The 27505-nt window shown below is 46.5% G+C and overlaps 1 protein-coding gene across 13 annotated transcripts in view; it reads left to right on the top strand.

The window, feature by feature from the left end:
- The window catches only part of NCOR2 (nuclear receptor corepressor 2), a 1388857-nt gene that overhangs the window by 769429 nt on the left and 591923 nt on the right, over window positions 1-27505 (top strand). For all 13 annotated transcript variants that reach the window (XM_078667637.1, XM_078667632.1, XM_078667640.1 and 10 more), the window contains exons 13-14: window positions 8061-8115; window positions 21671-21769. In XM_078667637.1, the coding sequence (XP_078523763.1) occupies window positions 8061-8115; window positions 21671-21769 (154 nt within the window). The remainder of the gene's footprint in view (window positions 1-8060; window positions 8116-21670; window positions 21770-27505) is intronic.

The raw sequence follows: 27505 nt of genomic DNA, 5'->3' as shown, positions 1-27505 counted from the left end.
TTTTCCCGAATCTGTGGCCTCTGCTGGTTTTGGTGTTGTGGTTTGTAACGGTGGTTCGTTGGCAGCTGGGCTTATGGCTGAAAAAGACTTCGATGTTGTGGGGCCACCGTTGGCAGTGTCACTTATAGATATTTTGGGAACAGGTGGACGGGACATTTGAGTGTCAGTGATTGAAACTACGCTTTCCTCAGATGAGGCGTATCTCTGACATCACAGTGCCCTGCTTCTAAACGTATTTCTGACATCCGTGTCCTGCTTCTCAACGTATCTCTGACATCACGGTGTTCGGTTGGTTTCTAAACGTATCTCCGACATCACTGTGCCCTGCTTCTAAACGTATCTCCGACATCACAGTGCTCTGTTTCTAAACGTATCTCTGACATCACAGTGCTCTCTCTCTAAACGTATCTCTGACATCACTGTGCCCTGCTTCTAAACGTATCTCTGGCATCACAGTGCTCGGTTTCTAAACGTATCTCCGACATCACAGTGCTCTGTTTCTAAACGTATCTCTGGCATCACAGTGTCTTGCTTCTAAACGCATCTCTGACATCACATTGCTGGGTTTCTAACCAGATCTCTGACATCACAGTGCCCTGCTTCTAAATGTATCTCTGACATATCAGTGCTTTATTTCTAAAGGTATCTCTGACATCATTGTCCTGCTTCTAAGCGAATCTCTGACATCACAGTGCCCTGCTTCTAAATGTATCTCTGACATCACAGTGCTCGGTTCTAAGCGTATCTCTGACATCACAGTGTCCTGCTTTTAAACGTACCTCTGACATCACAGTGCTCTGTTTCTAAACGTGTATCCGGCATCACAGTGTCCTGCTTCTAAACGTATCTCTGACATCCCAGTGCTCTGTTTCTAAACCTATCTCTGACATCACAGTGCTCGGTTTCTTAACGTATCTCTGGCATCACAGTGCCCTGTTTGCTTGTCTCTGACATCACAGTGCCCTGCTTACGTATCTCTGACCTCACAGTGCCCTGCTTCTAAACGTATCTCTAACATCACAATGCCCTGTTTACCATTCTCTGATATCACAACACTGTCCTTGATGGTGTTTCGCTTACAACACAGTGCCCCATTTGTCTGTGTTTCTTTCTGACATCACAGTGCCCCGTTTGTCTGTGTATCTTTCTGACATCACAGCGCCCCGTTTGTCTGTGTATCTGTCTGACATCATATCGCCCTGCTGCCTTTTAAATATGTGGCATCAAGGCGCTTTTCTTGTTTGTGTATCTGTGACTCTGAAGAGAGTGCATTCATGGGATCTGGGATGACCTACAGTTACCCACCCATACGTTAGCAAGGATGAAGTAAATACAAATGTGCATAATGCGAATATTTCTCAAAGACTCCTGTGCCCTTATTGAGGCTCCCGGCCTGTGCTTCTATGCCTCCTATACAGCCATGGAATATTCATTGACGACTTTGAGTATGCAGGTTAGGCACATTTGAGGGTGCAATATCTCATATACAGCACAAACGTCAGCCTTATTGCCCACTAAAGATGACATTAACCATTGTTAATTATAACCCGGTGCGGAGACCACTGCTCCGCCCAGGGCAGTTTCTAGGTGTTTTGCCGCCGTAGGCGAGAATTGAAAAATGCCACCCCCTCCCTTTTACTACCATCCCTCTCTCCCCCTGTCACCAGGCTAGAGAGGCACACCCTCTACTGCCGAACCCTTCAATGTGACTATCATTATTTACTATCAGAAAAAAACCCACAATCACAACGGTCAGTCCTGCAAACGACCTCAACAAAAGGTCCAGGCCAGACCATTACGGTAGCCATACACTCAGAGAACTATGTTCACGGATGCCCAGTAGAGCCTTCTGTTTAAATACTACTGAGGCGTCAGTGCACCTCATTTCCAAAACCCGAAACAACAAAAATAGTAACTTGCACCATCTTCCAAGGCCAGACCTAGTGGTTTTGCCAACGCTTGTTTTTTCTCTCTCACTGAGGCACCTGAAATGGGTATCATCTCCATTGTATCCATTTAATAGAGGCTGATCACAACAATTAAAAGATTTCCACGTCAAGGAGATTATAGTCCTTGATGCTCAAATCTGCGCTAATCAGAGATCGTGGAAAGAAGTTAATAAAGATTGGTGTACAACACAGAATGAACTGCTTCTTGGCGCTGTGAATAGAAGTTATTGACACGCTTGTGCATGTTCCCGCTATGAGTAATCCTGACCAGAATTTGAACCGGTGCAAGGCAGAATGCACACTTCTCCCACAGTTGACAAGTGGTTCTATGTTGTGGAATACCTTCAACCAATCCCGGGTTTGCAGCCACCTGTGCGTTACATCCTGGGATTTGTAGTCTTACTTTTAACAGGGTAAGCACTGGCTCAAAAATCCCAGCATGGACATTGACGTTTGCCTAAACGGTCACTACCGGATGACGGTATCGGGCATGACACTAGGCTAGTGGTCAGTCCTTTTTTTTAATGGAGTTTTATATAGAGCGATCTTGACCCGAAAGTATCGGGTATCAGAGCGCTTTACACGAGCACAAGTTGCGCTACATCATGAGGACACATTCATTTTTGTTAGGCACGAACAGCCTATTATTATGACAACAGGTGCAAAGTTCACTGAGCTGCCAATATTTCAGCCCAGAATTCTGAAAGAGAAAAATAACCATTTTTAGGTCTCGCCTGTCGATGCGCATGCGCATCGAGCTTGCGAGACTATTGCGGCTTAACCACTCTTTAACTAACAAGCAAGGAATCATGGCGATTCCTTGCAGTGCCCGTGACTTTTAAGCTCAATGCGCATGTGCATTGAGCTTAAAAGCGCGTGCACATCAGTTCCCTCAGCCGCAATCGCCGTCTGTTCCCTCAGCCGCATTCCTCCGACACCTTTTGAAGTGAAGCTTAGCTTCACTTCAAAGGCCCCGGCTTCTTCACACCCACATGCCGCTCTCCCCGCTCCGCCCCCTCCCCTGCCCGCCGTGTGCATTTCTCCTCCACCCCCTCCCCACAGCAATGCCCTCCGTCTTGTTTTTTTTTTTTGCATTACCAGCTTTTCAGTCTTTTTCCTTTGGGGGGCCTGCAGTGTTGTGTTTAAAGGCCTATATGATTAAGGCACACTGGCTTGTCTTCAGTCTGTATGACAGGGCACCCCCTCCCTCCCTTACGTTTGTAGTAATAGACAGCATGTGGTGAAGGTCACACGGAGGTCAGCTAATGGGACGCCTGCCCACTTCTTGCTCTGTGCATGCTCCGGGTGTGTGATAGTAAGCTCGACTCCCCCACCCCTCCCGGCCCCGTGGTTCTCTCTGAATACAGTGGGTGGGATTCTGAAACTGTTTACGGTGTTCCCCACTTACCATAACACACCCCTAACCACAGTCTCTCCTAATGTCAGTTTTCCATGACTGTCTTCTGCCCCTAAAAAAATCACTTTCTTTTCGTTAATCAGTACGGCTTTTAAATCAATTACAGCTTAATCTCTGCGCCACCAAACCACATGTAAGTCATCACAGTAGAATTGAAGCAGTCATTTTCGGTGCTTTGGAGGTGTTGAAGCTGCGCAGCCGCAGTGCAACCTCTGCCAGCAGGGCCCGCGCCTTCCAGGTCTCTCGGCACCATTATATTGCATTAAACGGAGAGTGTGTGTTGGATTGTTGGGACCTGGAGTTCGAGGTCGCCTTTTTCTTACCGCCCCCCCTCCCCCACTACAACTTCGCAATTTAATAATGCAAACGGTATTTCCTGCCTCTCGGAAGCCCGGCGAGGACCCACAGGCGGCCGTTGTACATTTGTACCCTAAAAACCATCGTGTGAGGGACAGGGATCCACTTGTGTTTGCACTTCGGTTGCCTTTGAAAAGAAACGCTGTCACCCTCACTCACCCTCAACACCTCACCCTCACTCACCCTCAACCCCTCACCCTCAACCCCTCACCCTCACTCACCCTCACCCACCCTCACCCACCCTCACCCTCACTCACCCTCAACCCCTCACCCTCACCCACCCTCACCCACCCCCACCCACCCTCACCCTCACTCACCCTCAACCCCTCACCCTCACCCTCACTCACCCTCAACCCCTCACCCACCCTCACCCACCCCCACCCACCCTCACCCTCACTCACCCTCAACCCCTCACCCTCACTCACCCTCAACCCCTCACCCTCACTCACCCTCAACCCCTCACCCTCACTCACCCTCACTCACCCTCACCCTCACTCACCCTCACCCTCACTCACCCTCACTCACCCTCACCCACACTCACCCTCACCCTCACTCACCCTCACCCTCACTCACCCTCAACGCCTCACCCTCAACCCCTCAACCCCTCACCCTCACTCACCCTCAACCCCTCACCCTCACCCACCCTCAACCCTTCACCCTCAACCCCTCACTCACCCTCACTCTCACTCACCCTCAACCCCTCAGCCTCACCCTCACCCTCACTCACCCTCAACCCCTCACCCTCACTCACCCTCACCCTCACTCACCCTCAACCCCTCACACTCACTCACCCTCACCCTCACTCACCCTCAACCCCTCACCCTCACTCACCCTCAACCCCTCACCCTCACTCACCCTCACTCACCCTCACTCACCCTCAACCCCTCACCCTCACTCACCCTCACTCACCCTCACTCACCCTCACCCTCACTCACCCTCACTCACCCTCACCCTCACTCACCCTCACCCACACCAACACTCACCCTCACCCTCACTCACCCTCAACGCCTCACCCTCACTCACCCTCAACCCCTCACCCTCACTCACCCTCAACCCCTCACCCTCACCCACCCTCAACCCTTCACCCTCAACCCCTCACTCACCCTCACTCTCACTCACCCTCACTCACCCTCAACCCCTCAGCCTCACCCTCACCCTCACCCTCACTCACCCTCAACCCCTCACCCTCACTCACCCTCACCCTCACTCACCCTCAACCCCTCACACTCACTCACCCTCACCCTCACTCACCCTCAACCCCTCACCCTCACTCACCCTCAACACCTCACCCTCACTCACCCTCACCCACACTCACCCTCAACCCCTCACCCTCACCCTCACTCACCCTCAACCCCTCACCCACCCTCAACCCTTCACCCTCAACCCCTCACTCACCCTCACTCTCACTCACCCTCACTCACCCTCAACCCCTCAGCCTCACCCTCACCCTCACTCACCCTCAACCCCTCACCCTCACTCACCCTCACTCACCCTCACCCTCACTCATCCTCAACCCCTCACACTCACTCACCCTCACCCTCACTCACCCTCAACACCTCACCCTCACTCACCCTCAACACCTCACCCTCAACCCCTCACCCTCACCCTCTCTCACCCTCAACCCCTCACCCTCAACCCCTCACCCTCACAACACATATTGTGTTACAATAGGTGTCACATTTGCGAAAGATAAAACTATCTAGAGATGTAGCATAACGACCAGAGCTGCCATATAAGTCACGTAAATACAAAACATGTTGCATTCCAAATGCTATAGGTGTCACTAATCCATTTGCAAAACGAAAAATGTCAAACTCTTCTATTGCGAGACCTATTGCATTTTCAATGCTTGTTAATAGTTCAAGGCATGTTGAAGATGGAGCCAACTTAAGGGCAAATCTCTAATCATTCAGTTGTTAAGCCATTAACCAGTTACCAGTAATGAAATGTATAAAGGTTATATGTGATACTTACAGGATAAAATGCAATCACCACGCAGTTTCTCTGCTCAACCTTCCAATAATGTCTTCAAAAATGTACAGAGCGGTTAAATGTAAAAAAAAATGTGTATGAATGTCAAATGAGACAAATGTTACTTTTATATTGAAAAGCATGAGCGACATTGGGATCTAGCCCTCCATTTGTAAGCCTGTTGGCATCCGTTCTCATTGTGCGTCGCATGTGCTGTGTTGACAATTGCCAGGGAGTGAGCACCGACACTGCTATTGCAGCCCTGGGCAATTTTGCGTCTTCGGGCGTGCATTATGCCAACAGTAATCATATGAAGGGTATTTGATTCTGTGATGAGAAATGAGTAAAAGCGGTCTGCAGGGTCTATGCAGCTCTCTGTGCAGCTCTCTGTGCAGCTCTCTGTGCACGGTGTGCAGACTGCAGACTGCGTGCAGGTGGTCTGGGGCTGGTGCTTAAGATACACAGCCCCGGAGTGGGGGTGCCTGAAGTGAGCAGAGGATGGCCCCCTTTCAAGTAGAGGGCTATCCGCTGCCATCCTGTGTTACGTTGCATATTATTTGTACAGTGCCTGTGACGTCATAAGGGCACCTCAAAGCACTGAAATCAGTTCTCACTACACCCCTCTCTATGAGCTTTCGGTATTTAGGAAAGCTGTGGCGAGCAGTTTAAAAACAGTCTACATTCCCTGCACTGCCAGCCCCCCCTTCTCTAGTACCAGCCGAGACGCTGCTTGTTTGGGATTCCAGCACTTTTCGCACGCATTAGAAAGAGACGAAGGGCCTGGGGTGGGGATTTGGCGCGCGTCACCCTCTCTGGCTGGATCTGGCGACAGACAGACTGTGCCCCCTGAAGCGTCCTCAGAAGCAGGGCCGTTTCTACCATTAGGCAAGACTAGGCGGCCGCCTAGCTTTACGTTTGTAGGTTCAAATTTAAAAATGTTACCCTCTTTTGCCGCCCTAGCCATTTTGCCGCCCTAGCCATTTTGCCGCCCTAGGCGGCCGCCTAGTCTTGCCTAATGGTAGAAACGGCCCTGGCTCCGCCTGCGGAGTGTGCGGAGATGTGCCTCCTCCGCATTCCGTGGAGAAGGCAAATCACCGCACAATCCGGAGCGGAGTTGGCCAGCCCCCGCCTCCACCCTCACTATTAACATGTAAGTAAACATTAATTAAAAATATATTTAAAACCACTTTCCTCTGTACTGCGGCATCCCCGGGCTGCCCTCCTCCTCTTCGTCGCCCTATCGGCAATCCGTGAGAAAACTGCACATACGCACGTGCCTGCGCATTTCTACCAAGAAATGTGCATGCGCTGTCGCGCGCACATGCGCAGTTTTCACAATGATTACCGATAGGTCGAGGAAGAGGAGGAGGGCAGCCCAGGGACGCGGCAGTACAGAGGTAAGTGGTTTTTAATTTATTTTTAATTAATGTTTGTTATGCCTAATTGTCATTGCAATGGTACATTCCGTTTCCCTCTGTTCCCTCCTCCCGCTTGGTTTCCCCCACCTGAAGCTCACCTTGGAATGTTGTGTTACTCTCCAGTGAGGAGAGTGGATGGCCAATAAAGTATACTCTCTTACCTTTGGTTCCTGTCATCTGTATACTTCCAACAGTTTACTTACTTGTTAATAGGGGGGGTGGAGGTGGGTGACGTAGCGGAGTGCCACAGAGTTTGTTTGCAACTCAGTGGACCTCCACGTAGCCCCGCTACGCCCAGGGTTAGTTAATTACCCTCCCAAAGTTATTGGACCAAATCCAAGGTGAGAAAGCATAAGCAGGAAAGGGCAATTAACAGTTGTTAACACCTGTCCGTATTGGGGTATTAGGTCTGTTAGCACACTTTTGCAATTAGAATGGGCGCCATCTTAACGATTCCTTTTAACTTAGGTTATGACTCGTGAAACCATGTTTGCGAATCAGAAATAATTTTCTAGCTCACAGAAGGGGTCTGTAAATTCAAAATTAGTTTCTTGCGGTCACAAACCCTGTGATTCTGCAGATTGCAGCAAATAGGAAAGTGTCCAACTGAGCGAAGGTGCCATCACAGCTGGAACTAAAATATAGGCTCGACCCAGGATTGTTTGTGTGGTATGAGAAATCTATCTCTGGATTTATTGATTCAAAGAACAACTTATAAGTGACCTTTCAAACAAATGTCTGAATCACCGCAAATATGCAAAATTATTAATAGTGAAATAAAACAGAAATTAACAGGTCTGAATATTATGTGAAATTATTGAGATGGTACATACAGTTTGTTTAGAGGGGGATGGCGGGATCACCACAATTTTCAATTTACAAAACCAGACTAAAAAAAGAGGGTCGCAGGTCGATTTATAATTCCATTTTTTTACCTTTCGTTTTTAGGTTCATGCAGCATCCCAAAAACTTCACCTTGATCGCGTCTTTTTTGGATAGAAAGGTAAGTTCACTTATTGCAAGTGTGCGTGAACACAGTTTGTTTGAGGAGACTCAATTTAAGGAATTTTAAAGGCCCAAATATCATTGTCATCTGCTTTGTGGGAGCTGTTTTTTTTTTAATAGTATTAGCTATTTTGCTATGTTGCTTGATTTTTATTTTGCTTTTGCTTGGCTTAACATGAAAGTTTTAATACACACTCATGCCATTGTTATGCGGTAATTAAAATGTACAGTAATATGGTGATAAAACAGGCGTGCCTGACCTTGGTGAAATGAAGAGCGTGACATTTCCTGCTGGTGTTCAGGCAGGCTGTGCATGAGCAGTAGCAGCACCTTTACACCTATGTGAATTTAATCCTATGGTATGGGTAGCGCTGCTGGAATGCCCACATTATATAGGCCTCCTAAGAGCAAATGAAACACCAGAACTTTCAGCTTGGGGGAATTGCTTACATATAGGACACAATGTTGCCTGAGCCATAGAAATGTTCCTCATGAAATTACCTTTAGGCTATGCATGAAAATGCTAAAATATTTGCCAGGAAATCACCAACCTTTTATCTACATATCTACCAAAAATCAGTAAATTCCCAAAGTATCTTCTCTAGAAGTCATGAAATTGATCTAAGCACGAGCCAAGACATTTACAGTTGTTCACATTCAGATGGCTTTTAAATTAGCTATTAAACTCGCTCTTATTAGTTGTTGATGTCTTTTATTAAGTAAAACTCACCTACACCTTTCCAGAGGCTTCATGGCGCTAATCCAGCCGAAAGGAAGGATGTGAAGCAGTAGCTGCCGCAGAGGAAGGGACACTCAACCAGGAGTAGGGGTGGCGAATACCAAGGTGTTACAAGTTTCCTAAATTTTGCGTGATCAGTGAAGCAACAACAGTGACAAGTATCCCAAATACTTGGCATTTCCCTCATGTAAGCCATGTAAACTCCCTTCAATTGTCATGATTTTTCCCACAATCTCCAGATTTTCCTTTCAGTAATCGTACTTTTTATATTTTACGGGTTATGCAGTTGTCGCCACAAGGCATGAAGCTTCCTCATTTAATACATGAAACCACTATCCCCTCCCTGCAACATTAAACCTTAAAATGCCCTCAAATCCTCAAACAACCCCTGGCTTATCTCTTTGGAACTGATGGTAGACATTTCTCACTAGCTGCTGTGAATGGTGCATCTCCGCTCTTGGCTGCCGTCTTTGCCGCTGACTGCTATTCGGCCAACGAGGTACACTGTGTCTCGTCTTGTGCACTAGGTGCCTCGTCTCGCGAGTGTATCCTGTGATGTTCACCTTGTGTGTTCTTTCCTTCTTTTTGTCTCCGGGACTCCCCACTGCTTGTATTCACTACCTGTAGAGTTGTCCTTTTGTCTGCACCCTTTTTTCACTCCTGCAGCATCTTTTGTGCTATTGGTCTATTAATGTATTCTCCAAAAGGGCTTTAAATGCAGTCGGTTGTGTTTGAGTGCCTCCTACTGTCAAGACCGCCCCACCCATGCAAATGAGGGAACACCCTCCCAGGTAGCTCTATATGTGCACCAGCGCTATGGGTATTACACAAGGTTTCATACAAGCATCTGCGGCCCCTACTGAAATATCAAAGTGCCCCAGGGGTGCATAAAGCAGGTACAAATTCCTGTTGCGCCCCCAGGGTGCTTGTGTAATACGGCCCCATGTCACCTGTGACTGGGTCCCCTGTTGAGCATATCTCAAATATGGATATGCTACACTCTGGACACAAAAACCCATTTAGTAGCCCAAGTGAGGGGCAATGCCACTGGGGGTCCCAGGGGTTGAAGTTTCAGACCAATGGTGGTTGTACGCTGGAATACCTGAGCACCACCCTGCAGATACTGGCTACACCCTGGAATATTTCACCAACACTCACATACGTGTAAGCTTTATCAGTGCCTAGGACACAGGGGCACAGTACTATTTCTCCTGCCATGGCATTTTCAATAGCCATTTGTTTTAATGGTAGACACTTTTTCAGATGGGCACTACTTCAGCTAAGCCAATAAGAGCATGCTTTTCAGCCAGGCAGTAATATTGCACTTGGATATTGTAGCAGAACCTGAAATATTGGAATAGTCCTCTTTGGAGCCGCCAGCAAAACATGTGGCTTTTAAGGAAATGTGTTTGGAAAATTGTTCTGTGAAATGCACCATTTGGCCCTAAACCTCCCTGGATAGAGGACAGTCTGACGCTCTCTTGGCACTTTGTGGGGATTAGTGTGGAAAATATTTCCATAGCTTTGTAGGGAGTAGGGGTGCCAGACAGCTGCATGTTGGCACTGCACAGTGTTTCGGGTTCATTGCTTCTTCGTTCACTGGTTCTTCTGGCCAGGGCCTTCAGTTCACATGAACGAATCCCAGGTGTGGAGTAGGACAGGGGGTGGAGGTTTGCTGCCCTGCAGACGTGGAGACATCTGGTAACATTATCAGCGAGGCTGTTCGTTCCTGGGCTTATAGCAGCCTTTTTGCCATGGAAGCCAGTGACCGCAATCTACATTTTAAGGAGCCACCATTTTTAAATGAATTATACATCGAAAAATAAAAGAGCAACTGAAGCAGAGTTATTTCACGCGTCGCAAAACATAGATATGTCTGTATTCACTTTTATTGATTTAATTTGTCGTCTTTTGGATTCAATTTCGAGCTCTGTACTTGATAGACAGTTTGCAACGCCTTGATCTCTTCTTAACCCTTCTTCCCCAGCGTTGCAGATTTACTCTTGTCCCATCCAACCTACTCTTAAACCCTTCCATCTTGTCTGCACTCATGTCCCACACACACCTTCACCCTCCTAGCCAACATCACTCACAGGGCCTCCACTTTTACCTCTTTTTTTAAAACTCTTTTCCTCATTCTCATGAACCTTACTTTGACCATTTTCTGCGCAATAAAAAATAATGTATCAATTCCTTTCAGAATTGGAAACTTTGATATGTTGGCCTTTTAGGCCTTAATGCACTCTCAGAAGAGTTCTACTCTGCCCCTCTTTGTGAAGGGATTGTCTTTTCTGGTGTGCTATTTTGGATTCGTCTACTTTGTATGTATACATGTATAGTGACTTTGAAGCTGCCCAGTTGATGCTCTCGGAGCTCTGTGAGAGATGTGCAAGAACCACTTTAGCAACCAAACATCTTTAGGGTTTCAATACAAGATTACAGATCCCACCCATATAGAAACCTAGAGATTTTAAAACCAGCCGGTGCCTCTAAGAGGCAGATAGGGATGGCCAGAATTAGGTCTAATCACGTAAGTAAAAAGGGGGAGATTAAGCCAGCACATGCCCTCCTTGGGAAATGGGAAAAAAAACACAATAGAGTGCGGTAACTGTGGGGGGTTTGGAGGGTGGAATTACTTATCCCTCAATGGTTTGTAGATCTATGCACTGTTTAGACTTCTCAGAAGTTTGAACAAGAAAAAGAAGGACAATCTTTTGGAAGAGGAAGCCTCACCCACAGTTTATGTCATGCTTCATCCCAGGCAACCTCTCCACACCCTGGTAGGACGGTACCACCAGGGCGGACTCAACCTCCAGATCGAGAGGGTGGAGGGAGTTCTTAAATAAAGTATTGCTGGACAATGAGGGATTCAAATCAACTAAAAATACCTCGAGACAAACCAGGTTATCACCTTTAATGTTGGGGACCTCTGGTATATCTAAAAACAGTTATGAAATGGAATATGAGCTCAATGGCTAAATCCATCCCCCTTAAGCCAACATGTTTCTGCCCCGATCTGTTGCCTATACAGGTCATGGGCATTCATCAGGGCCAAGGATCCCTAATGAACTGGCCTATTTACCACTAAAAATGCTAAGTGAACCCAATTATGCCCAGGTGTGCCTTGCCTGGTTTGCAACTAATTACATCCTATCTAAGGGGATACCAGCTACCTGGGTTGGGAAGGGACCCTGTCCTCTGTAGTCACACATTCTTCAAGGGGCCCATCGTTCCTTTGCCTACGTGAGCTCCTCAGTAGAGGCTTTCTCTTCCAATACATTGGTCTTCTCTTTCCTGTTAGAACTTCTAAGAAGCCTAAATGGGGCACAGATGATCTACAAACCATTGAGGGATAAGTAATCTCCCATTAGGCACATGTCTGCTGGCTGATGCGAGCTGAAAATGTTGGTCACACCTGGTAGATTTCTTGTGGCCCCCAAGGGTATGAAGATTTACTTACTAGCCATGGTGAGCAGAGAAAACGCACGTATTTCATGTTGCCTTCCTTGTACCTTACCCGGGGAAGGGCCCGTATTGGGATGAAAATGCAGTCTAGTGAAAAAATCAGCAGTTTATTGATGAGCTACCCTACTTAGCACACACAAATATGGATTAATTTACTAAAGACTTTAAGCATTCACCGACTTAGTTCAGAATACATGTAGCAAAATGGTAACTAAAACACTAACATATTGACAATAGCAAATCTAAAGGAAGTGTACAGGCTAAAATAATATAGCATCGTCATAGTCTGTAAATAGCGATTCCTTACTTGCCCTTAGGGGGGATGATGTACAGAACAAACCTGAACACACCTGAACAAAGGATGCATACAGCCCAAGCGGACACAGCACACAATGGTACCCCACTGTCTGGGGAAGATACCAAATGTACTTGGAGGGGTCACCCCTGATACAGCAGTTCTCTCTGCTTTTAGGGCATTGCACCCAGTTTGGAGCTGTTCAGGCAGGGATGCAGGTGAACATATTCTTGTGGCCAGGAAGTGTGAAAACAGCTTGATGAAAATGTGCATACTTAAATGACGTATTGCCTTTGTCTTATATACCTTATATAAAAGATGCTTATTGTGGGCATCACCAACATGCACCTATGCATCATATATGTACAGCCTAGATGCACAGTCGTATACCGGCTTTATGTTATTGAATGTTAAACTTAACATGGATGACTATTCAGAAGCGAAAGGTATATGTCAGAGGCCAGGGCCATAGGTCAGATATCACGCAGACATGACTTCATAAAGGTTAAAGTGCAGGGCACGAGCCGGGGGTTAACGCGGGTGGACGGCGTCCACCTACTATTTTCACAGGGTGAACACCGTCCACCCTGCCAAGAAGTGGGCCTCACTAAATAATGTGCTGAACACGTACCGGTGTAATTTCCAAACACCGGGACACTTTTAGCAGCGCCTGCACTTTGTCTGCTGTCCATCTGCAACAAGCAACAACGTGCAGGGGGGACGGGGCTTTCTTATTTTAGACTCTTGCTGGGCCCATAACAAAGGGCGAATTTGCGGGTTCATCAGGCCTCCTTTTGTTCTGAGTCTCCTGGCTGGGAGCAGTCAGGAGCCTCACAACCAGAAGCAAATGCAGCAGAGGGGAAACAAAAGTTAGCACTTCTCACATACTTAAGAGAGGCAGCTTTTCACTTTGTTCAGGCTCTGTTTGCTAGATATGCATGCACTGTAAGAATGTCAGATGTGTTGGTCACTCCCAGTATTTACACAAAATAAATGTAATTTATTTAGCATTTACAATCCTTGAGGAGGCATTGAAATAATTTAAGTACCACTATTTTTTCTTGAATAGCGCTACTCATTCCAAAGCAGAGTATCAGGGCACTTTGCATCACACGTACATATTTAAGTTGTGGCTTGTGAAGCCACTTCCTTTCATCTCAATTCCTGTGATGTAACATGAATTGTCATGCGCCGTGATGTCACTTGCATACTGCCTAACTAGGTTAGTCCCCCCATTTCTTTTTTTAGGACTTGTGCCCATGTAAAGTGAGCACACAACACACCTCTGATTGGCTTGCCGCTGACGGTATGTGATCCAGACCTACCTGTTTTTCAGCCTGCTTGTGCAAGAATACAATTTCAAAGTTTAATTCACAGTTAATTGTTTTTAGACAGACACACAAGTTGGCATTTGCTCATTATTTTTATCCTGTATACTAACTTTAATTAGCAGCATGAGGGCTGAACAGTCACTGAGTTAACCCACCTTTCTGGTCCACAGGATGCTTCACAGGACATCTTTAAACCCTCTTAAAACCTCAGCCCACCTCTACGTGCTACATTGCAATAGATGAATCTATATTTTTCTTGTTAACAGGTTATTCTGTTCTCTCTGGCACTAACACTGGAGCGGTTCTGGTAAAAACTCTTTTGAATCATGTTTGACCTAAACATACCAATCAGGGGGCAGAGGGGCACTTGCCAATGCTTCCTGGACTAAAGAAAAATCTGGAGCCAGGGGTTTTTAGGAGCACTTGCCCATGACACTGGCGGTTGGAAGCCTAAAGCGCCTTGCAAACCTGTCCACCGCGCCACCGGCCCTCATTACAGAGTAGAGTAAAATGGCAAGCACAAGGCATTCTAGAATGTTCGTTTGATGACGTCTGCTTGCTTGTAAGGTGTAGTCTTGTGACCTCATTGACCAGGTGCCCTGTTTAAGAAGCACTGGTCCGGCTGCGTCACCACCCAGTGTAACTCGAGGGCAGCCGCGGTCCGTACAGGTAACAGCGGTGGGGCCGGATAAGGGGGGGATTTTGAGGGACGATGCCGAGGGAAAATGAAAAAAATAATTAATATTCTCTCTGCATCGTCCCTCGAAATCCCCCCTTACACGGCCCCACCGCCCTACTGCTGTTACCTGCATGGACCGCGGCTGCTCGAGGGACGTGTCTCGATGCCCCGTACCAGTCTACCTTTGCGTCAGAGTCAGTCTCTAGAAATAATAGGTCCAGACAGCCGTACGGAAGCGGAGTTTGTCTGAAGTGCTAATTAAAGAACAAAGGGATGGTGTAATGATGACGTCCATTCGCCGAAGTGTAGTTAAAGATGATTTATTTAGTTTTAGTTACAGGTTGTTGAGCTCATGTAGAGCAGCCCCAACAGGAGCAGCCTGCCTGCTGCTCAGCCCATACTCCAACGGCCACACCTCACCTCACCTCACCGGCACCCAAACATTCCATCCACCATCACCACACCAACATTCCATGCAGCACATTCACACTGTTAATTGTTCGCCTCTTACCAGTCGTCAGTTTATTTTTGATGGCTTTTTTTTGTGTGTTTACTGGTGTGATTCTGGTTGTTGACGAATCTAATTCACCAGCAGGTTTTCAGTGGGAGCCATAAGAGCAAGCATATATGAACAGTACCAGGTAGCTTAGAGCCAAGAGACAACATATGAGTTATACTGTGATTTACCCAAAAAATCTATAAATAAATCAAGCAATTAGTCAGTAATATGTATGACGTTACTGCCCGATAACCTATTTATAATTACAGTGCACTTGCTGCTTGTGTGACGGTGTAGTGCTTTGGAAATACTTTGAGGATACAAGCAGAACTAGTATTTTACGTTAAATTGTGCAGTGTCCGCCTTCTGTTCCATGTGATGAGGATGCTTTTTTTGCGTAAAACGTGGTCCCAGTGCATTTAAGCACATCCGGATAGATGGACGGAAATGTCTCATGCACACGAGACCCTCTGGTACAGCCGGTTGAAGCCACAGCCTTGCATAGGTCCTTCGAACTTCGAAAACAAGTGCGTCCTTATTTTCCGCTATTGCGACAGTATGTAGGCCTGGTAGCGCTTCAACCGCTCTCTATAACAGGCAGTCAGTCGTCCGACCTCTGCACAGCATTGGGTTCGGGTCAGGCCTTAATTTGTAAAAGAATAAGTGCCGGGGCCCTAAACGTTTGCTCAGAAACCAACGTCCAACACTATTGAATGTTGGCACGCCCAATGCCGAGGCTGTGAGGTATTTTCCACTAGACGCTCCTTATCCCTTTGTCACAGTTTCTCCATCTTTGTCTTCCTCGTTATTTCACAAATGTGTGTTTTTCTTTCTTTTGCTTGGTGTTCAAGTCTGATGATGAAAAATAAGTGGTGGTATCCATTAATGAGTGCTGGTGAGCCCCCACCAGCAACCACCGGCTGAAATTAAGCACTGGTCAGGATTAGGACGAAATAGAGCAATAGTGTTGTGACCTTAGGCCGTTGATTGAAAGGGTTTTACTGAATATTAATAGGTTGTCATTCTGATACAGCCCTTCCGATTCAGTTCCTGTGCAGCATGAGAGGGCAGGTTCTTAACTACTTATGCGGTAGCTTACGTGCAGTTAGATTTGGTCTGAACAGAATGTTTGGCCCTATGACCGGTTTTCTTCGACTGCTGAACCCCGCCCTCTCCAGCGTTGTACTACTGCGCATAGCACAGACATGGATTATATTTTCATTTTTTCACTCCACAATTTGTTCCTCTGTCAATTGAAGAAGCCATATTGGATGTTTGACCGCAGGGCAACACGTGGCGTTGCACAGATGCTGTTCCCCTGCCGCAGTGTTGAGTTGGCCACAGATGGCTGCTGCTCTTGGCCAGTGGAGTGAGTGCGAATGCACCAGTGGTGGTAGCAGCCAGATAGTCTATTGGACGATGTGTAGCGCTGCTTCCTCCTCCTGACCAACCCCAACCCTCCTCCAGCCGCAGTCCGCAGCATTTCTGTCCACCTCCTAAGGGCTGGTTCTAGACCTCCCAACAAACCCTCAGAGCTTCATCTGTGAGCGTATTAACAAGCCGTATTGAAGGGGCAAACAGACATACTGGATTTTCACCCTCTGAATTTATCATTAATGAATAGATTTATATAGCAGGGCTTATCACCCGTGAGGGTATCCAGGCGCTGTCCATGGTTAATTTGCCAAAATCCCAGGACGGTGAACCGACACCGAGACTTGAACCCAGATCTGCAGCTCCCGGCAGCTCTGGCTGCTGCGCCACATCTTTTCCCCCTCTGTGTTGGGTTTTCATAGAGGGTGATATTATACAAAGAGAGGCAATTATTCACGTGTTACAGTACAGTATTAATTCGCTGTATCCTTGTTGAAATCCATTAAATTAGCGCAGTTGATGATGTGTGTAGAAGTTGCATGTAGATCATTTTGTGCCCCATGCCTGATCAAAAATTGTAGTCCCATTTTTCTTTTCTTGAATGACCTGTTTTTTGGTACTCAAGATGTGGTCCCCCTAGTTGGTTCTCGTTGGTGATAGATCAAGGTATCAAGGTCTGTTCTCATCTCCACAGCATGACCTCTTGTCTGCAGCAGCTATCTCGCTTCACATCGGAAGTTGTCTTCTATCTTCCGTTGTCTCTGGTGCATTGGTGCGCACCCTCTGTTATGTTATGTTACAATTTAGAATTTACAATTAGTTTATATAGCGCTCAGCTGCCCCAGCAAAGGGGCGTCCCGGCGCTTTGCAACAGAAAAATGACTGACTTCAGAGAAACAGATAGAGCATGGAACAAGCAGGCTTAGTTTCGGGGAAAAGGTGGCACAAAGAGCTCTGGCACAAAGAGCTAGACGGTGCACTATTCTCTCACAAAAGTTAATGATTTGGAAATGTTCTGCAAAAGCGTGTGCTCAATCCATCACCGTTCTTTAGCTCACTCCGCCACCCCAGTTCAGACAAGGCCATATGCAAATGAGTCTGACCCTGCGCAGTATACATACAGATTTGATAGTGCTCTGTGTCGTTTCTCAGTCACTTCAGTGCACTAGAGAAATACAGAATAGGGATGTCTGATCCCAGTTGCTGAAGGAAGAGCCCTGGTTCCACATCAATGTCCCCGGAGGTGTGATGCTGCAACAGATCTGTTTTCCGGCTGTTCTTGAAGCTGTCATAGCTTGTTCTAACCCTGGGCGGAGTTCGCAGAGTTGAAGTGGTAGAAAAAACTCCGCCGCGCTCCGCAAGCTGTGTAGTGTGGTAGAAAAATTCTGTTTGCGGTGATTTTCGGTGCCGGATGCTTGTCCGCACTGTGCAATCATCGCGAACGGCACCATGCAAGCGAAAGTGAGCGCTGCTTTCCTTTCTACCGCTTGAGTAGATTTTTACTCGAGCGGTAGCTTTCTCAACGCGAACGGGCAGTTTCTCAACGTGAGTGGTCGCGAGCATGCGCGACCACTCGCAATGAGAAACCTGACCCCCTGCGTTGAGAAATCTTGCCGGGAGGTTTATTTTCCACGCTCACGCTCGCCAACTTGATGATGACTATCGCAAACAAGGAAAAATCTCTCTGGGAGGTGAATTTTCCTCGCTTGCGCTCACCAACTTGACGTTGGTGAACGCGAACGAGGAAAAAAACTTTCGGAACTCTGCGAGCTCTGCGAAAGGCGGAGTGCGGAAAACTCCGAACACTCCGCGAGCGGAGTTCACCGCCCAAGGTTAGCTTGTTCTAAGTCGGAGGTTGGGCTCAGAGAGTCTAGAGAGGAAAGGCCTTCTTACTGACAGGGTCATTTCCTATATGAAACGAGACTCACTAATGGCAGGAAGACGTTAGCGCTACATTATCAAATGTACGTCTAAGACATCATTAGGGTACTGTGCCCTTCTTTATCTGTTGTGTGACCCAGCTCCACCAGCTTGTAGAGATGCCTTCATATGAACATCCTCACTGCCCCACTAGACACAGCAGTCTATTTCTACTGAAAAGAAAGGTTTAGCCCCTATGCTGGTAAAGCAACTAACAAAAGGACAACATTGAATTCATAAAATCGAGAAATGCGTCGGTTTTCAGTAGCTTTTCGTGAAAAATGAGGCACTAATTGGTGGCAGAAACGTAAAATATTGTTTTAACAGAGAACTGTAAAAAGAACTGTGCTAGTTGGGAAAGGGGGGTTTGGCAAATGGAGGAAATTATCCACGATGCTGTAGGAGGGGAGAGAAGCTTTATGCAAAAACTAAACAAGAAGGGTTGGTAGGCTATGGACTTGGTTGGAAAGAGCATAGGTGGGTGTTACGAAAAGTAGCCCACCCCCACCCATCTTGCATCATAGGAAAGCCCAATGAAAACCCCAAGGGAGACATTCAGGAGTGTATACACCCAGTATATCAACTTGCTTCCATAGATTGAAGGTCTGTTGCACACAGCACCCTTCGTTGTCTGCCCAGTTGCGCACAGGGTGCGTCGGACTGCTTGCTTAGCCTGCTTCTAGTCTCTCCCACAGTTGGGGTATCCAAAGGTACTGGGGCACTAGGACAGTGATTAGCCCAGATCACATCAGTGAGTTAAGTTGGGAGCTGGAATGTGAACTCTGGTTCCCTGGTTTCACAGTGAGTCACTTATTCACTAGCTCAGTCGTGCACGTTTAGTAAACAGGCTTTTGCGGTTCACTGCTCCAACAGCCTTCCAAGAGGTTATCTCATGCCAGAACTTGGGCTCATAGTATCTAGGTCAAAGTTAAACCAGGACACACACCTTGGCTGCTGGGAATTTCTGAGAAGAACTAATTGTTCCCCAATTTAGACGCTGTGACCATAACACTTCTACTGTGCCAGCTACAGAGCACAACTGGGTCATTTCGTGCTAGCACGCACAAGCTGAGGCATCACACGTCTGGATACATTATACAGTGTTATACGGAGCTTCGGAACTTGATTGAAGCCAAGCGCTACCTGGATGAACATCAAGATCCCTTTCAGGCAAGGGTTCTTCCACTTAAGGGTACCAACTTGTTCTGGTGTTGCTTTGGGGCTGCCGTGGGTTGGACCTGGACGTCTGCTGTGTCACGGTGTTAGATGCTTTTGATGCTGCCAGCCACTCGTTCCTCCTGGGAATTGTTCAGCGAGATGGAGCTTGTCGGATATCCCTTGAGTGGGTAAACCTTCCTTAACCCTACCCAGGCAGGTGCGCCTCCCTACTGGTGATCTGGCTGTCTCAAGTTGGCCTTGTGCATGTGGAAGGGTGCCCACATGCTGATCCTGGACTCCAACAAGATGGAGTTTGTGGCCTCTAGAAATCAAGAGGGAGAATGATCTTCAGCGTCGTGGTGGTCCAACACTGGTTAGCCAAATCTCCGCCATTGGCTCCAAATAAGGCAATGCTTCAACGCGCTCTCCTCGGGTGAAGGTGGGTTTGTCTTAATGAAATGTATTAAACAAGAGCTACCCCTCAATTACCAAGGGGATGTGTAGACCATCAAACCGGTACAATTGGGTCGCTAAACCAGAAACTCCTGAAATTTGATGAGGGCTAAAAAATTATAGACTACATAATTCACAAATCGGCAATATTAATAACAAATATTCACAGTAAGTGGTTGAAATTATTTTTTATTTATAATTCCAAAAGTAATTTACATGAAGTCTTACAGTTGCTCATCTGTATAACTAAATTGTCAGACATTCTTAGAAGTGCTGAAATACAGACCCTGTTACAAATTCATCAATGCGTAACAGTGAACAACGTGTTCATCCAGTTGGAACTTTGCATTTTGTAAACATTGATCTTAAGAAAATGAGTTGACTCGGTGTTCCAGTGGTATAGGACCTATATCTATCCCCTTCCTCGGGCAAGTCATTTTAATTGATTAATGAGGGCAAAACTCCAGTGATATTTCTCAAGCAAGATTTACAATAGGTGAAATGGATAAGTACACTGCCCTAAACAGAATATTTACTACAGTTGGTGATTCGGGTCCACCTCACACAGACTTCACTTGTGGCCTTGCAGTGTGAATGGATTAATCGAAAATGTATTGACTCATTGGTTCCTACTACAAGGCTACACTTGAAGTACCTGATGGGAGAAAAATAAGGTTGTGTCCTAAGTATCTCTGGAAAAATAACAAACAGCCTGAAGAATTCATAATATACTGGTCTCGTTTTACCACTTCTGGAGTCGTTGCACATTACAATGGATTTTCAAAATCTAGTTCTGACATTTGCGAAATATTCTTTAGGTTTAATGTGCTAACGTGTGTAGTGTTTGCTCACTGGAGTAAGTCATACAGGAGTGAGCCAATGGGAGCAGATGGGAAGGGCTATAATTGTAAAGTGTCCCTTATGCAGTTCACTGCAAGCATGTGAATGGGGGTGGAAGGACACACTAAAACAGCCAAGAGTATTAAGTGTTCCGCTGAGCAATAGTGATTGACAAAATATCAAGCCAATAGCTGCAAGAGGTTGGTAAAAGAAAGCCAGTGGTCAAAATGGGCGGACCTTAAGCCCTCTCTATGTATATTGTTAGCAATATGTCTGTTTGACAGGGGCACTTTCAAAATCCAGACCTAAAAAGAGAAGAAAAATATTTAGGGCTCTGTTTAAAACTTTATATAGACTTCTTAATCCTTCCCCTGGACATGCCTGCTCCCCACCATTTTTCTTGTCCCACTAGTTCAGCCTGACCTGCAGCTTTTTCAAAGTGGGTTTGGGGTACAACATGGACAATATGCTTTAGAAACACACAGCGAGGTATGACAATTTGTGAGGGGAGCCGGAGCTGCTGTTTTCTGTCCTGGGAACAGAATCCACTAACCAGTAATGCTCTTGGTAGTTAGAAAGGTGTGTGTGTTGTGTAAAGCTGATGTGAGGCCTCCTTCTACTGACTGACTGCTAGTGTGACCTTGGTTTTCTTAGTTTCCAACTTATTAATTTCGTAAGAGTCAGTTGGTCAGCGATGAATTGATTTTCTGTCTGCTACTTTTACAATATTTTAAAATAAACTGAGGTGAAAATTACAAAAATTTATATTTTTGTTCGTTATCCCGCCTGTGTCATTTCAGACTGTAGCGGACTGCGTGCTGTACTATTACTTGACCAAGAAGAATGAGAACTACAAAAGCCTAATGAGAAGGAACTATCGGCGACGTGGAAAAAATCAGGTAGGCCCTTTAAAGGGTTGCACAATACTGAATCTCCTTGTGTTTTCTTTGTCCGCCATAAGTTGGCAGAGTATGCCCGGACGTGGGCCCCTTGATCACTTTGCCACTGGATTCAAGCTAGCCTGGCTGATGAGGGGTGTTACCCCGAAACCAGTCTCAGGATGCTTGTTTCCAGTCCAGTGAAGACATGGCTTGGCAGTTCGGGCTGGACTGTTCCCATGGGGAACAGGGTCAAGACTGATTTACATATGTTTGGGTCTGAACTGGGGTGGCGAAGTGAGCTAAAGAACGATGATGGATTCAACCCAGATCTGTGACTGGGGGTGAGTGTCTTAAAAGTTTTAGCGCATCATCCCCTTGTGTTTGCTTTGTTTGCAATACTGAATATATTCACGAGTAATGACCTTGTGTAGCACAACACACCTTATTGAATCGACTGTGGTGCTTTTTGGCTGAAAAATTGACAACCCAAAGGTTACAAGGGCTGCATTTTCAGTTTATTGATGGAAGTTAGGTTTTACCAAACATTCAAGGATTTTCAGTTCTTTGTGCGAAAGAACATTTGCTTTACTAGAGCGCTTCCCCAATGCTTGGAAAAAGGCAGTTTTGGCTTTCTGCAATAACTTGGCGCCACCTTTAGGTGGCACCCTTACCTTCTGGAATGCCCGAGCCTGACTCTGTGCGGATGGTTTGTTGCGGCTACCTGTTTCAGCCGCCATCTTAGCAGCCGATAGAAATACCGAGGTGTTTACAAGAACAACCAGCGATGGAGAGCTCTCAGCATACCTGCCAACTCACACGGTGCCACCGTGTGACACATGATATTGGCTCCCATCACACCGCCTCCAGGTGAGGAGCCGAGATCACACAGTGCCAGGGAAAACAAGCTGAAAATCATTGTAAATAGTGTTTTTCCAGCTCGTTTTCCGAGGCTTTGAACAGCCGACTTTGCTTGGGGTGTGAAAACATACCAGGGCATTGGCACCAGCTTCAGCTAGCTTTTTTGGAAGGGGGATTAGGGGGCTTGGGGACGGGTTTAATAGGGCCTCAAAGGTACTTCTTGGCACGAGGCCCGCCCCTTCAAGACCCCGCCCCCTCCTCACACAGTGAGATTCTTCTTCAAGTTGGCCGGTATGACTCAGGCTTTTGTGGCTGGTTCCTCTGCAGACCTGTCCACTGAAATGTGAGACCGTGGTCTCCTTTTTAAATCACAACCCGTTCTAGGGTTGCCAAGTAGTTTGTCGTTACTTTCTTGGAAGTTGGACCTTCTTTCCAGTAGATACACACTGATGCATAGTTTCCAGAGACACTTACTGTGTTTTTTTACAACAATTTTTGTTCTGGCTAATGAGAGTCAAGGCTCCTTAGCACGAGTGACCTTTTATTAATAAAGAAGAAGAAATTATTATTCTCCTGGTTCATTCCAATGATGATTTTGTGCCCTTTGGACTCATCACTCCTTAGTGTATTGTGCGCGCCTATGCTTGAAAATAGTGCACTGTTTAGAACAGTGGCTATTCCAGAGAAAATAATTAAAAATAATGCTGTGCTGCACATGCGATTAGTGTGGAATAACTTATGGTGGATAATAGTTTCCCCTTGGAAACGTGCACACCAAGGAGTGTGGCAGAATCCTGGTCATGGTGCGGCCGATGCTGAATGATGATTAAATAGTAAAAGCTCTCTAAATTGTCTTTAAGCAAGTTACAATGGGCTGTGACGCGATATATGGACTTCACGCAGTTCCATATGGATATATAGAGTTGTCTATTTTCGTGCCTCCTGCCAACTCGGATGCTCATGTTATTTTAAGAACTGGGTATAGTGCAGGCCTAGTTCCAGAGAGCTGTGAAGTCTTTTTTCATCAGTGGTCACAGTGAACTCCTCTGGGTCAATATAGGGATATTCTGGTGCATAATAACTTGGATAGGATGGCCTTCTTTATAATAGAAAGTGCTTTATACCTGCTGAATGCAGAGCTCTATACAAATTGCTTACCCTTGTATTTTTTTACCCATGGCACAGCCCCTAATTACCCTCTTATTATCGCAACACACTATTAAGCTCTCTTTAGGATGTCATCCCAGAAGTCTGCTCCCGACACACCTCTCTCTGTACCGGCTCCTAGTTCTGGTCTTTCAGCCTCGGTGCAACTAAGCTTAGGAGACCCACTCGAATAGCGCAAAGACCGTCATCTCTTTCTCATCACTCAAGACCACTCTAAAAACCCACCTTCTTCAATAAGATGTATCCAGTGGTTGCATTCTACCTGACTCCCCTCCAATTCACCCCACTCCACCCCACTCTAATTCACCCTATCCACTCTACTGTAAGCCAATGCACCGCACTCTACCCCAGTCCACCTGACCGCAAACTAATCTAATCCACCCCACTCCAGTGCAGTCCACCCCAATCCAATCCGCATCACCCCATTTCAGTCCACCCTTCTCCACTCAATCCATCCTATTGTACCCCAATCAGTCCAGTCCACTCCACCCCACTACCTCAATTCACTCCAACCGACTCCACCCCTCTCTACCCAACCCCACTCCATTCTACGACACTGCACTCTGGCACTGCACTCTACAACACTGCACTCTGGCACTGCACTCTACAACATTTTCTGCCACTGTCCCACTGAACTCAACTCTACTGCACTCTATTTCACGTTTACTCCATTCTTCAATACACTACTCTGCGACACTCTACTCCAACAAATCCAGGCTACAAAACTCTACTCACTCCACTCTAGGGCAGCACACAGGTGTAAAAGGTAAAACACATTGACAAAGCCAATAGCTCTTGTATTGGCGAGACCTATTGGCATTGCCAATGCTTGTTTGATGCATATTGAATTACTAAACAACTGTTGTGTTCATCTCAAACTTGCACAAACAGCGCCCCCACGTGGTGGGCTGTAATAAGGGCCAGTGTTGGCAATTAAGTGCTGGTGCAGAGCACTAGAAACCACTGGTTCAAATTAAGCACTGCACTCATGCAAAGCTCAGATCCTGCACTATTCTGGAGGTAGTGTCCGTCATTGGTATATGTTCCAGTGAACTTCACGTTCGTCCCCTTTAGTTTCCAAACTCATCAGTATCCTTTGTGATGGGAGACTGGCGCATTGTTGTATGCTTTACACTGGGCAGAATGTCATCTGCTTACAGTGACGTGATATGTGCTTCGGCGCATACGCTTTTATACCACAAGTGTATATAGACCTTTGATCAGTGTTGCTTTCTGCCTGCAGAACAATACAAACCGTAGATAGCGGACACCCCATATGCAAGTAAATGATTTTGCTGTTGACAGTATCAGCCCGGGGCATCCATCTCTTGATCCGCAGAGCTCCAGAATGCTGATAGTTTTTGTCTCTCATCTTGTCCAAGTTTGTACCTGCAGGATTCACTAGGATATCGTTTGGTTGAATAAAAATTTCATTTAAAAAAAATGTGATCATCTTGCTTGCTGCTCTTTGGGACATTGAGAGAACATTTATTATAACAGTAGCGTCTCCAACAAGTGCTGCTGCACACTTGTGTGCGAGATCGGTTTGAAACTAGATTACAGAAACCACAATGAGAACCAAGGGTGGATCGAAAAGTGGGGTGTTGAGAGTGTGCACATGCACAGTTGTTTACGTTTCACATATTTACAATTTAAGGTGGTGGTTTGCACAAAATCACACAAGTTAGTGACCCACTGCTGAAGGCAGGATTAGAAGCCAGGTTTTAGGGTTCGTATGTCAGGGCTGTAGACACCCAGGATCTGGAACAGCATCCCTGTATTCATCAGGGCTACCCCAGTTTAAGAAAGAGTTTGAGACGAGGCCCTTTAAACAACAGTACATCATTCACAATGCAGTAACAGTGCACTTCTGCTCCCAGAACCCAGTTACCTCTCCTTTCATGTGTCTTTCTCACATTTGACCCTGCACTGTGCTTCACTGCTTTTTGGCTAGGTTTGTGCTATATAAATACCACCTACATAGAAACATCCATACGAGACCGTATTTCCTTCATCCAGTTTGTCTTCGGCTCTGTCTGTGTTCTTACTGTAGACGACTAGGGTTAAAAGGCATATGTTATCAGTAGCATTCTACAAATTTCTTTGGCTCGGACACATGCACCAAATCCCTCCTTGTTACTGACACAGCCTCTTTGAAAATAACCACCTTTCACAGTCATAATCTTACACAAACAAAACCGAGACTCATGCGGAACAATCAACCCCAGAATCTTTTGGCTTTGCCAGTGCTTGTTTTGTTTGCACGGCCACCCATTTTGAAACTCCAAACATTGAGCCTCATATCTGTGAGCGGTGGTGCAGTGTTTGTCTTAAAAATAACAAGACTATGGGCTAAGAAAAGTTCCAGAAGGCAGACAAGGAAGATAGAGCAGAACTGTTCTCGATAAGCGCTGGGAGAGGGTGACTTTGTTCCACTTTACAATGTTTGCTTTGGCTCTGGTCTCCTTTATTCAGCTGGTCCAGGCCAGACTGGGCGGGGCGTTGTCTCTTTTCTGACCTATGGCCAGGGAGACTGGAATTAGGCAGCAGGAGAGGCAGGGTTGAGTAAATTATGCGGCATAATGCAACACATTTTGTAACAGCATTACGTCCTTATTTTGCCATTCCTACACTTATTAACACTTCCTGGGCATTGGTTGCACCTCATTAGTACCAGTTTAACACCCAAAAATAGCAATAAGTAACAGAAGGGCGACAACTCCAGCTTTGCAAAGGTTCTTCCAATGAGCAGTAACATCACTGCAGCTTTATTAACTTTTAACCTCTTCCATGCTCATGACGGCTCCCGGCCGTCATGAGTCACGGTGGGCGTGTGCTGATGTCGGCTGGGAGCCGTCATGACTACGCCCGCGATCGGAATGTTCAGCACTGTGGTGGAATTCGCGCCGCAGTGATGAGGTTAAACTGTTTGAACTAGAAGCACAACTTTTTTTGTTAAACTCTGCAGATTACGTAGCAGGCGATGGATTATGTGGCAAACGCAGCAAATCTATAATTATGCAAAAATCGACATGGCCGCACAATCGCTTAATTCCAGTGGCCCTGCTTAAGGCCTTGGACGTCAGTTAGGAGTTGCCAGTCGTAAGAGGTGCTACCACCCCCCCCCCCCCTTGCCCTTTGGTTCACCTGGAATTGTTCTAGCCACCGATGGCCTCCAACAGGAGAGACCGTAAGTAAGCTGGACTCTGCGATGCATGGGAATTTCTGTTGATTTCACTCCCTGCTCCTACTCTGGCCCCTCGGGACCAAACAGGAGTCAGCTGAGGTGGGGGTCCAATGACGTCATCGGTGTTCCAGAATGTGCAAAGCCATTCCCACCAGTTTTGCGTGGCTAGAACTTGTGGAGTGGAAACTGTCTCAGGACCACTCCCAGCCCAGCATATGTTGGGGAGACTGAGCGGCTCATTTAGGGTGTCTTCGTCGTGGGATGGGACATATTTTATGCTGAAGTTTCCTAAGTGATGATACGAGCAGGCGTTCTAGATTAAGTGGCACAGTCCCCACTTTTCGTCGTCTGTCCTGGCACATTTCAGTAAATTTAGCTCATATCCCGGTTTCCGGGGTATCAACTGAACACAGAGGATGAATGGCAAGTTCCATGTGCTCAAATGCAGAATTAGGTAGCAGCTTTTATCAGAAAATAACTTCATTTAGTCAGAACAGATGATCCTATGTGTAATGTTTGCACTTACTTCCTACATACTGCCC

The sequence above is a fragment of the Lissotriton helveticus genome, chromosome 11 (genome assembly GCF_964261635.1).
Source record: "Lissotriton helveticus chromosome 11, aLisHel1.1, whole genome shotgun sequence".
Classification (NCBI taxonomy): domain Eukaryota; kingdom Metazoa; phylum Chordata; class Amphibia; order Caudata; family Salamandridae; genus Lissotriton; species Lissotriton helveticus.
Note: the sequence above shows the minus strand (reverse complement) of the source record. Positions and strands in the feature narration are given on the sequence as shown.